Below are 12,997 nucleotides of genomic sequence, written 5' to 3'. Positions count from 1 at the left end.
AGGGCATGTGGGCTTCAGAAGTTACCCATACGGGCTTTAGATGCCCTGGGGCATGTGTAATCTTCCCAGACCTGGGATGGAACCCATGTCCCCTGCATTGGCAGGGGGATTCCTATCCATTCTACCATTAAGGAAGTCCCCAGTTGGGTTTCTTATGTTACAAATAACCGTGTTGTAGATAGAATGTTACTCTTGGACACAGCATACATAACTTTATGAATTAAAAATCTAATCTATTTCACATTTTAGGACTCAAAATGTTTGGATTGTACTTTGTAGTTTGTAAGTCCTTTTCATCTGTTGTTTAATCCTCATAATACTGACATCCACCCCACTTAACAACTAAGGAAGTTGAAGTTCAAAGACATAGAAATCTTCCTCCAGGTTGCACTCTGAGAAGGGAGGATTTGAATATAGCCCCTGCCCTCAGGTACCAGGATTGTGCCCAACTGGTGAGATCTCTTGATAAGTATTTTGCATATCTGGGAGCTGTGTTTTTAAAAAATGAAAAAAACAAAAACACTTTCTTATCTTTAGCAAATGCCCTGTGTTGATCTTAATGATTTTTGTACTCTAGTCTCATTAGAGTTAGGTGATTTAGTTTCTTTTGCTGACTCTTGATATAATTCTTTAAGGAATTAACTTCTCTGGCATTGTGAACTGGTTTCTTCAACACCCATCTTTCTTCTATCACTAATTTCTGTGAACAGGTGAAGAAATAATGGCTTTTGGCCTGCAAATAACAAATGCTGGAAAGGGTGTGGAGGAAGGGGAACCCTCCTACACTCTTGGTGCTGCCACTGTGGAAAACAGTGTGGAGCTTCCTCAGAAGACTAAAAATAGAGTTACCATGTGATCCAGCAATCCCCACTCCTAGGAATATACCTGGACAAAACTAATTCAAAAAGATACATGCACAACTATGCTCTTAGTGGCTCTACTCATAATAACCAAAACATGGAGACATCTTAAATGTCCACTGACAGATGAATGGATAAAGAAGTTGCGGTACATATGTACAAGGGAATATACTGGGCCATAAAAAAGAACAAATGATGCCATTTGCAGCAACATGAATGCAACTAGAGATTATCATACTAAGTGAAGAAAGTCAGAAAGAGAAAGATAAATACCATATGATATCACTTATATGTGGACCCTACAACATGGCACAAATGAACCTATTTACAAAACAGCAACAGATTCATAGAGATCAGACTTGTGGTTGCCAAAGGGATTGGGGTTGGGGGACAGGGATGGACTGGGAGTGTGGAGTTGGTAGATACAAACTACTCTTTCGAATGGGTAAACAACAAGGTCTTAATGTATAGCACAGGAATTATATTCAATACCCTGTAATGGAAAAGAATACAAAAAAAGAATGCGTGCATATAACTGAGTCACTTTGCTTACAGCAGAGATTGGCACAAGATTGAGAATCAACTATACGTCAATCAAAAAAAAACAACAAAAAAATTTTTTTGTATTTCTGAAGTTTTTTTTTTTTTTTAGAAGCTGGAGATGTCCTCTTCTGAGAAAAAAGCATACAAATAAAATAATTACCCAAGTGAAACATGAAGTTTTAATAAAATCAATAAAAATAGCAACAATTTACTAAGTACTTACCACAAACCATTGGACTATAAGCTCCTTGGGAGCAGGTACCTATTTGCCCTCTGCACAGATCAGCAACAGACCCAGAGAAGGTGCTCAAGAAATGTCAGTGCATGTAATAAGTTGATGGTGGGCACATTGAAAAGAGCTTCATATGCATATCTCATTTAACTCTGTTAAAAAACGAAACTTAGCCAAGCAAATTTGAAGATGAAATTGGCTTTATTAGGCAATTCACGAACTGGGAAGCAGTCCATCTAGCAACTAGAAGGGCACTTGGGGGGCTGTATAAAATGGAAGGCTTTTATAGGAAGGAAGGTGGGAAAGGGAGCTATTAGCAAAAGGAAAAAAAAATTGCTTTAAATCAGGAGAATGAGGGGAGAGAAAAGCAAGGGTTATCTTTTCCTCCTCTGGGGGATGGAAAGCACCCCCATGGCAGTTCACTTTATTGAAAATTCCAGACGAGTTGATTTTTAATTGCATTTCTGGTAGGGGTGGAAACTGCAATTACATTAGAGATTAAATCTAGGTTTGGCATCATGGTGACACCATTTAAGGTCTGTTTTGTGTGTGTGTGTGTGTGTGTGTGTTTTAACAATTCCAACTCCCCTCTCTCTTTCGACCACATACACACAAACACAGCTTCATGATATAGATATCTTTATCTTATTTTACAGATGGAGAAACTGATATTAAGAGAGATTGAGTAATTTATTCAAGGATATAGGGCTGATAACTAAATGGTCTCTCTGACTTTAAAACTTCTCTTAACCAGGATTCTATGACCTGAACAAAGCCAGAATGGCACAAATCATAATATTCCATTGCCAGGGTAACATATCAGTAGGCTGAGCCACACCAGTGGACTTCCAATAGGCTCTGAGTTGCTGTATGTTGAAGGTAACTTATAATAATATACCTGTTGTTGTTTAGTCGTTAAATCACACGCGACCCCATGCAACCCCGTGGACTGTAGCCCAACAGGCTCCTCTGTCCATGGGATTTTCCAGGCAAGAATACTGGAGTGGGTTACCATTTCCTTCTCTAGGGGATCTTCCTGACCCAGGGATTGAACCCACATCTCCTGTATTGGCAGGCAGATTCTTTACCACTGAGCCACCTGGAAAGCCCAATATACCTGTAGAAATAGTAATATGCTTTCAATATATACATATTTGATTCTCGGTATTTTGGTAGTTATAGTCTATAAAGTGCCCTGAACATTGAATTGGCAAATACTGAGCCATGGCTCTTAGAGGAAATACAGTGGCTTTGTGACCAGAGCCTCTGGTCACAGCAATTTTGTCAACCAATCAATGTACAGTTTTTTTAAAGAGTGTTTCAATTTAGAGACACAAAATATGTTGTTGATTCATTGATGTTGAACTCACAGTTGACAGCACTATAACTCATTCTTAAACAAGGTTGATCTAACACACATAAGGCACATCACAGTCTTCTTGCCATCTAGGAACACCAGACGGTGCTTTAGCATGAAACTTGATGGGCATTTTAAACAGTGAAATCAATGTCAAGCACAAAAATGCGAGAAACACCACATTTGACCCTAAAAAGATGAGGACAACGACACCCTTGTGATATGAGAGCTGAAACAAGAAGGCAGAGAGACAGCCTTGCTCTACCTTAGCTGGTGGTGTGCACACAAGGAGACCCAGGTTTTTCACTGCTATGTGCATGTTTGGGGGTGACTGTGAAAGCGCTACAGTATTGATTATCAGATAGCAAATTTTAGTGAGTAGGTAAATTTTCAAATACGGAATCCATGAGTGGGACCTGGAGGGTTCCTAGAGTGGGACCTACAGAGGATCCACCGTATATGCATGATTTGGGTATGACCTAAATCAAACCCCTTTTACAGTGAAAGTGTAATATTATACAGTGAAAGTGACAAACAGATTCAAGGGATTAGAGCTGATAGAGTGCCTGAAGAACTATGGACAGAGGTTTGTGACATTGTACAGGAAGCAATGATTAAGACCATCCCCAAGAAAAAGGCAAAAAGGCAAAATGGTTGTCTGAGGAGGCCTTACAAATAGCTGAGAAAAAGAAGCTAAAGGCAAAGAAGAAAATGAAAGAGATACCCATTTGAATGCAGAGTTCCAAAGAATAGCAAGGAGAGATAAGAAAGCCTTCCTCAGTGATCAGTGCAAAGAAATAGAGGAAAACAGTAGAATGGGAAAGACTAGAGATTTTTCGAGAAAATTAGAGATACCAAGGGAGGATTTCATGCAAAGATGGGCTCAATAAAGGACAGAAATGTTATGGAGCTAACAGAAGCAGAAGATATTAAGAAGAGGTGGCAAGAATACACAGAAGAACTATACAAAAAAGATCTTCATGATCCAGATAATCACCATGGTGTGATCACTCACCTAGAGCCAGACATCCTGGAATGTGAAGTCATGTGGGCCTTAGGAAGCATCACTATGAACAAAGCTAGTGGAGGTGATGGAATTCCAGTTGAACTATATCAAATTCTAAAAGATGATGCTGTGAAAGTGCTGCACTCAATATGCCAGCAAATTTGGAAAACTCAGCAGTGGCCACAGGACTGGAAAAGGTCAGTTTTCATTCCAATCCCAAAGAAAGGCAAAGCCAAAGAATGTTCAAACTACTGCACAGTTGCACTTATCTCACATGCTGGCAAAGTAATGATCAAAATTCTCCAAGCCAGGCTTCAACAGTTCGTGAACTGTGAACTTCCAGATGTTCAAGCCGGATCTAGAAAAGGCAGAGGAACCAGAGATCAAATTGCCAACATCCGCTGGATCATCAAAAAAGCAAGAGTTCCAGAAAAACATCTACTTCTGCTTTATTGACTATGCCAAAGCCTTTGACTGTGTGGATCACAACAAACGGTGGAAAATTCTTAAGGAGATGGGTATACCAGACCACCTGACCTGCCTCTTGAGAAATCTGTATGCAGGTCAGGAAGCAACAGTTAGAACTGGACATGGAACAACAGACTGGTTCCAAATTGAGAAAGGAGTACGTCAGGCTGTATATTGTCACCGTGCTTATTTAACTTATATGCAGAGTACATCATGTGAAATGCTGGGCTGGATGAAGCATAAACTGGAATCAAGATTGCTGGGAGAAATATCAGTAACCTTGGATATGCATATGATACCACCCTTATGACAGAAAGTGAAGAAGAACTAAAGATTGATGAAAATGAAAGAGGAGCGTGAAAAAGTTGACTTAAAACTCAACATTCAGAAAACTAAGATCACGGCATCTGGTCTCACCACTTCATGGCAAATAGATGGGGAAACAATGGAAACAGTGAGAGACTATTTTCTTGGGCTCCAAAATCACTGCAGATGGTGACTGCAGCCATGAAATTAAATGACGCTTGCTCCTTAGAAGAAACACTATGACAAACCATAGCTTGACAAACCAAACAGACAGCATATTAAAAAGCAGAGACATTACTTTGCCAACAAAGGTCCATCTAGTCAAAGCTATGGTTTTTCCAGTAGTCATGTATGGATGTGAGAGCTGGACCATAAAGAAAGCTGAGCGCCAAAGAATTGATGCTTTTGAATTGTGGTGTTGGAGAAGACTCTTGAGAGTGCCTGGTACTGCAAGGAGATCCAACCAGTCCATCCTAAAGGAGATCAGTCCTGAATATTCATTGGAAGGACTGATGCTGAAGCTGAAACTCCAATACTTGGCCACCTGATATGACGAACTGACTCATTTGAAAAGACCCTGATGCTGGGAAAGATTGAAGACAGGAGGAGAAGGGGACAACAGAGAATGAGATGGTTGGATAGCATCACCGACTCGATGGACGTGACTTTGAATAAGCCCCAGGAGTTGGTGATGGACAGGGAAGCCTGGCATGCTGCAGTCCATGGAGTCACAAAGAGTCAACACGACTGAGCGACTGAAGTGACTATGTATGCATGCTTAAAAATACATGCCTTTAAAAAGTCATAGGTTAGGCACATTACTTATCGCCATTTAAGACACTAAAACTAGGTGATTGAAGCATAGGAACTGACTTTTCCTACACACATGTAACCAGTTTCATAGACATGTGACACCTCTCTACTGTCACGCAAGCCCCCACCCCTAAGAAGGAGCCCACTTCGTTGAATTCTCTTCTGCCACCATCTTAAAATTCTCAGGGATTTTTCAACAAGGGCCCTTGCCTTTTCATTTTGCTCTGGCCACCACAACTTATGTAGCTGAACCTGATCACATAGCAACTAAATGGATTAATAACTGAGGGGAAAAAAATACTATTTATTTATCCAATTGAACAAAAATGTTTTCACAGTGACTAATAAATATTTTAAAGTTACCATTTATTGAGTTTTGGTTTTATTAAGTTCTTGATAATGTATTAGCTCATTTAATCCTTATAGTTCTCTGTGATCTGGGTATTATTTCCATTAAACATGTAAGGTAACTGAAGCCCAGAGAAGGTAAGTTAACTGAGGCCACACAATTAGCATAGCTTGAACAACAGTCAAATCTTTTTGACTTCAGATTCCATGCTCTTACCATTAGACTCTTGCTGTGTCTAATTTTAGCTGGCTCCTGTGTTCGTGTGATCTGTAATGAGTTTTATTTTCCCAGGCTGCTTTTAATCATTTTTCTTTGTATTTAATTTTTGTTAGTTTGATTATTAATATGTGTCTCGGCGTGTTTCTCCTTGGGTTTATCCTGTATGGGACTAGGGCTTCCTGGACTTGATTGACTGTTTCCTAATGCACTGTAGTGACCTGGATGGCAAGGAAGCCAAAGGGGAGAGGAGAGATGTATGTGTATGTCTGGTTCATTTTGCCGGACAGTAGAAACTAACACACTATAAAGAAACTGTACTCCAATAAAAATTAGTTTAAAAATAATAAAACGCATTAGGGTGAGGATGCACAGTGATATCAAATAAATTAGTCTATTAGTAAAAAAGTTTGAATTCTGTGATCTTCTTAGTGAATTTGTGACTAAGACATCTATATTTCATTTGCAGCAAATCTACATAATGGACTTTTAACAAAATATAAATTAGCTCAAAAGTACATGAGACAATGACCTTGTTTTCTACTTCCTTTAGTCATGTCCCCCCTTGTTTTTCATTTGAACATCCTGCAGAGAGGATGATAAACAGTAAAAGTGGTAAAGGAGACAGAATTCAAGGAGTTTAATTTCCATCAAATTAGTATCTCTAGTAAAAGTAACTTGAAATTAATGATAAAAATGAGATGGGAGCTATTCGTAGATTTATTTCATTCACATCTTGTTTTTACTACTTTGGATAATTAATGGGTGATTGAAACAGAGTTAGCAAGATTGAGGCCAATTTAATTATTTAGTGTTAATTGAGTGCATAAAATGTTTTATCTTCCTTCAGTTTAAACTTGCTAGATCCATTGTTGAAAAGGTATCTTCTCTCTTCTCTGTTCACTTCTGCAACTGACATCTTGCCTAAAGAATTGCTTACTTGAAAACCAAGGGATCATTTCTTGGTGGGTTGTACATCTTTTATATTTGTGAGCTAACATTACTGGATTTATACTTTTAGGAAAGTCAACTGCTTTTTATTGAGCTCCTACATTATACTGAGCTCCAACTCTGTATTATTGTAAATAATATGATGCCTGAAATGAAGGATTTTCCAAGGGAGACAGGAAAGAGAAAGAGAAAGCAGAAAGGCTGTACATGCCAGAGATGGTGCAATACAATTGCCGTTTAGTAAAAAAGCTTTTCTTCTCATATTCTTGAAAAAGAGTTTATGTTCTTAAAATTCCCAGAAATGAAATGAGTATAGGAGAGTTAGATCCCATCTGAGATATTGGATTAGAGAAAAATAGCTTTACTTGTTTCTCTTAGTCCTAAAATCGTGGGAGCTCAGCCCTCAGCTGGGAGACAGTCCCAACCAAATTCGCCTGAATCCAAACAATCCACCACTGAGCAGGAGAATAAATGTTAATTGTTGCATGCCTCTGAGTTTTGCATCATTATCGTGGCAATAACTTCCTGAGACAATTCTTTACGATTGTTCAGAATATCCGTGTCTTCCTCATGGCTCTGGACAGAGGGAGGAAAAAAAGTCAGGGATTTTATTCTCCATTAAAGCATTTCCTTTTGTTCCAAGCAACTATTTTCTTCAAGTGACTTTTTTCTTGTAAGATTTATTTGTTAGCCCAGAGAACTCTGAAATTATACCTCTTATCTTCTTGTGTATTTAGGAATGGAAAACTGATGTCTTGTGGGTTTCCTAAAACACTGTATGTTTGCAAAATTTTTGGCACTTGATGAAAGGGTTAAAGGGTAAATGATCTAAAAGTCTAACAGTAAAGGGACTAATCAATTAATTATTATACATTCATATGATAGACTACTGTCATCAGAGAGTACCTTTTTTATTACGAAAGACATATAGTAACATGAAAAATTCTCACAATGTTAATGCTAAGTGAATATAAATTATCTGATAAATAATATACTTTTTATTCATTCAACAAGTATTTATTAACCACTTGCTTTATGCAATGTTCTCAGTGTTAATCCCAATTTTATTCCACAGCTTTATTGTGTTATAATTGCCATACAATAAACTGTATGTGTAAAGTGCAGACGGTCCCTAACTTACAATGATTTGATGTGCAATTTTTCAACTTTATGATGGTGCAAAAGCAATATGTATTCAGTAGAAACCATATTTCAAATACTTCAAATTTTGAACTTTGATCTTTTCCCAGGCTGGTGACTCGTGGGACAATACTCCCAGGTCCCAGTCAGCCATGTGATCAAAAGTGAAAATGACTGCTACGATTACAACCATTCTGTTTTTCAGTTTCAGTATAATGTTCAATTAACTACATTTGATAATCAGCACTTTATTATAAAATAAGTTTTATAATAAGTGTTAGATGATTTTGCCCAACTGAAAGCCAATGTACATGTTCTTAGCACATTAAAGTAGGGGAGGGTGAGCTATCATGTTTAGTAGGTTAGGTGTGTGAAATGCATTTTCAAGTTAATATATTTTCAATAAACAATGGGTTTATCACATTGAAACCCCACCCTAAATCAAGGATGATCTGTATACAATTTGATTAGCTTTGATAAGTACAAAAACATGAAACCATCACCACAATCCAGATAACAAACAGATTCATCACCACTAAAAGCTTACTCATACTTTGTATTACTTTACAATCCTGCCTGCTGCCATTGTCCTTAACCCTTCCTCATTTCCAGACAACGACTTCTCTGCTTTTGGTCACTATAGAATAGTTCACATTTCATAGAATTTTATGAGTAGAATCATATAATACCACTGTTTTGGGTCTGACTTTTCTTCACTCAACCCAATTATTCTGAGAGTCAGCCATGTTGTTATGCGTATCAATAGGACTATCTTTTTTTTTTCTTAATAACTGCATAGTATCCATTGTGTGGATATACCATGATTTATTTATCCACTCAGCTGTTGATGGACATTTGGGTTGGTAGGACTTTGGGGCTGATAATATTGATTTTCTAAAATGAAAGTGTTGATTTCAACATGAGTTGTATTCTATTTATAAATTGTAGATTTTTTTTTTAATTTGGCTATGCCACATGGCTTGTGACATCTTAGTCCTCCAACAAGAGACTGAAAGACCACTGCCCCTGGCTGTAAAAACATGATGTGCTAACCTCTGGATTGCCAGAAAATTCCCTAAATTGAGTTTATTTTTGTGTGAATGATCATTCTTATTTTTTTTCTGAAATTAATATTCAGTTAACCCAAGTTGAAAAGACTAAACACCTCGAGTAGTATATTTACAAACTTAGTTAATACAAATCCTTTAAATATTTTAAATTTCCTTTGTAAATTTAGCATATCTGATTTTTAAGTACTTCAAATCCTTGAAAAGACAAATTTACAGGCCTAACAAGCAAAATCTTTCTAAATAGTTAAAAACATATGTTTAAAATTTGTGTTTTAGTATAATCAGTTTGATGTCGTCTTCTGTATTTGTTTTTTTTAATTTTTGGCTATAGCGCTAAGCCTGAGGGATCTTAGTTCCCTGAGCAGGGATCCAACGCAGCCTCGCCAGTGGAATCTCAGAGTTCTGACCACTAGACAGCCAGGGAACCCCTTGTACTTTTTATAATGAAATATCTTTGGATATTTATTAGTAAAGAAACATCCAAAATGTGAATTTGGCTGTTTCTGGATTACAAGTGATTTTAGCTTTTCTACCTTTTACTTTGCTGTGTTTTCTTCATTTCCTATAATAAATTCATATTACGTTTATAATCAGAATAAGCAATGAAAGTTCCTAAAAGCAAAAATCAATGCATAGTATCGCTTTAAAAACCAAAATATATTCTCTCACTGTATCCTCTTTCTTTGGTCTTTTCTTTCTTCTCAGGAAATATCAAGACCTTAGAAAGCAATAGTAAGAGATACAGGGAGGTTGTGGGAGGGGCACAGTGGTGGTGGCATCTGCAGGAGGGGAAATACCTAACATGAGGTAATCACTTGATAAAGTAACTGGAGATGCTGGTGAATACCTGATTGTGAATATTGGGTTTGAGGTCAAGCAAGCAATTGATAGTTTGTTTTTTTTTCTTCTGCATTTGTTTGCAGGACAGCAAGAATCGCTTGATGATTAGTCTTTCAGCATAATGGCATCTGTAAACAGAAAGAGTGAAATAATTAAAAAACTTAAAACAGACAAACGTCTCCTGGAGGACATAAACGAAAGGCGAGAATCCAACTGCCTGGTGGAAAGAAGCAATCAAGTCAGCTTATTGAGAGTTCAAAAGAGGCATTTCCATGGTGCCTACAAGTCCCTAACTCATGACCAGGTCAAAGAAACTGTTCCCGACAGTGACAGGAGCTCTTGGGTCAAACTGAGTCTCTTCGTTCACAAGGAGAAAAGGCACTTTCCACCAAAAAGTAAGATGTTGCAGTAGGATTCCTACCCAGTTGACAGGAGGGATCTATAAGTAAACTTAGGAGTTATTTCTAGGATTGAAAGAGGTTCATACATATTGCTCTGGGATAGTTAAAAGGCAGTCTGTTTGAAGTTAAAAGCATCAGTATACTAGGCTAGTTGACGTAAACTAGGCTAGTAAGATCTACTATAGACCAGAGATCCTCGTTTTCTCATGTTTACAGGATTTGAGGGATCATCTCCACACTGGCTCATTCAATAGGCTCTAGTTTGGGTACTGGAATATGCATTCTCAGGCAGGCAGAGGTGATACTGAGCCTGATGGCCTAAGAACCATATTTTGAGAAGGGTCTAGAGGCCTCCTTGTTCATCAATTTCTGTTACGTCTGCAAAAATGTCATATGCAAAATTGAGATACAGTGGAAAGTATTTTGATGACAAATATCAAACAAAAAACCTGAGACACAATAATAAAATGTGGAGGAAGTTTGGGGTGAGGTGGCGTGTGGTATTGGTGGTATTATTTTGCAGGGGGGGAGGAAGAAGAACTGCTGGTAAATACTTTAATTGTTAAATACTTGTTTCTAAGTCAAGACAAGCAACTGATGTTGTTTTTCCATTTATTTTGAAAAAAATAAAAAGAGTATAATTATGTTGAACATAACCAACAAATGATTAAGTTAGATCACAAACAAAATAATTGCCATATTGGAAATTTAACTTCTTTGATGTCAAGGCTGTGACTATACACTTGACCCACTGCGGTTCATAAACAGGGCAGAGAGGGTGATGCAGTGTGGCCTGGAAACCTGAGATTCTCCATTGTGTTTTAAAGTTGATCTGTAACAGTCATATGTTAACTTTGCTCAAAAAATAACTCTTTTACAAGGAGGAAGTATTCCACTTCCCTGGTAGCTCAGTTGGTAAAGAATCCGCCTGCAATGCAGGAGACCAGGGTTCTTTCCCCGGGTCAGGAAGATCCATTGGAGAAGGAAATGGCAACCCACTCTTGTATTCTTGCCAGGGAAATCCCATTAACAGAGGCACTTTGCGAGCTACAGTCCATGGCATCTCAAGAGTCAGACACGACTTAGTGACTGAACCACCACAATTCTAAGAGAACCTGCACAATCTCAACCACAAAAAAAGAAGAAATAATGCCATTTGCAGCAACATGGGTGGACATAGAGATTAGTATACTAAGTGAAGTAAGTCAGAAAAAGACAAATACCATACGACATCACTTATACGTGGAATCTAAAATAAAACTCAAATGAACAGAAACAGACTCACAGATATTTTGAAGCTCTCTCTTTAATTTTCTATTTGGAGATATGTCAGTCAAAAGAGGGAGAGTCTTACTTAACCATGCCTTAAAAATGGAAGACTTGGTGTCTTACTCAGTTTGGGCTGCTCTAACAAGTTACTATAGACTGAGTGGCTTAAAAAACTAACTTTATTTCTCACAGTTCTGGTGGCTGGAAGTCTGAGTCAGGGTGCCAGCATGATTGGGTTCTTGGAGTTCCCTTTTCCTAATTTTCAGAGAGCTGTTTTCTTGCTGTATTGTTACACAATAGAAACAGCTGGCTAGTTTTTTGGGCTCTTCCTGTAAGGGCATGAATCCCTTTCATGAGGACTCCACTCTCTTGACTTAATTACCTCCCAAAGGCCCCACCTCCAAATACCATCCCATTGGGATTAGAGTTTCAGCATAAGAATTTGGAGAAGCACAAACATTCAGCCCTTTGCACTTGGGTTCAAGTTCTGCTTCTGAGATTGAGTGGTCTCATGCTTTTAGTCCTTCAGTGTCTCTAAGCCTTATTCCTTGTATCTATGAAACAGTGGCAATGGCACCCCGCTCCAGTCCTCTTGCCTGGAAAATCCTGCGGATGGAGGAGCCTGGTGGGCTGCAGTCCATGGGGTCGCTAAGAGTCGGACACGACTAAGCGACTTGACTTTCACTTTTCACTTTCACTCATCGGAGAAGGAAATGGCAACCCACTCCAGTGTTCTTGCCTGGAGAATCCCAGAGACGGGGAGCCTGGTGGGCTGACGTCTATGGGGTCACACAGAGTCGGACACGACTGAAGTGACTTAGCAGCAGCAGCAGCATGAAACAGTACTTCTCCTCTGCCTTCAGGGTTATTTTGGAACTATGAAATGTATTATAAGATATGTAATAGATACTTATTCTTTTATTTTTCAGATAATGCCATATTTGGATAAAGTCCATCTACAAAGACACATAGAAACACAATCTCTTTGATCCTTCTTCAATATCCATCTAAATTATTTACAAATATTAATTATAAGAGAAGCCAAAGAAAACTATTCATTAGATCATCAAGAAACCATTGAGCCACACAAAATGTATTACATCTTCACTGCCTTCCATCATTTAGACTTAAATGTTTTGAAGAGAGGATTTGAGTTATTAAAGATACTTTCAGAGA

The 12,997-nt window shown here is 38.1% G+C and overlaps 1 protein-coding gene across 1 annotated transcript; it reads left to right on the top strand.

Annotated features, from left to right (window-relative positions):
* Window positions 1–2,456: 2,456 nt before the first annotated feature.
* SPATA45 (spermatogenesis associated 45) lies at window positions 2,457–12,997 on the top strand. Its single transcript, XM_043486366.1, has 3 exons — window positions 2,457–2,514; window positions 10,235–10,546; window positions 12,751–12,997. The coding sequence occupies exons 2-3, from the start codon at window positions 10,273–10,275 to the stop codon at window positions 12,768–12,770; spliced, it is 294 nt and encodes a 97-aa protein (XP_043342301.1). The 5' UTR covers window positions 2,457–2,514; window positions 10,235–10,272; the 3' UTR covers window positions 12,771–12,997.

This window comes from Cervus canadensis, chromosome 13 (genome assembly GCF_019320065.1).
Source record: "Cervus canadensis isolate Bull #8, Minnesota chromosome 13, ASM1932006v1, whole genome shotgun sequence".
NCBI classification, from domain to species: Eukaryota; Metazoa; Chordata; class Mammalia; order Artiodactyla; family Cervidae; genus Cervus; species Cervus canadensis.
The sequence above is the reverse complement of the archived record's forward strand: the minus strand, read 5'-3'. Positions and strand labels throughout refer to the sequence as shown.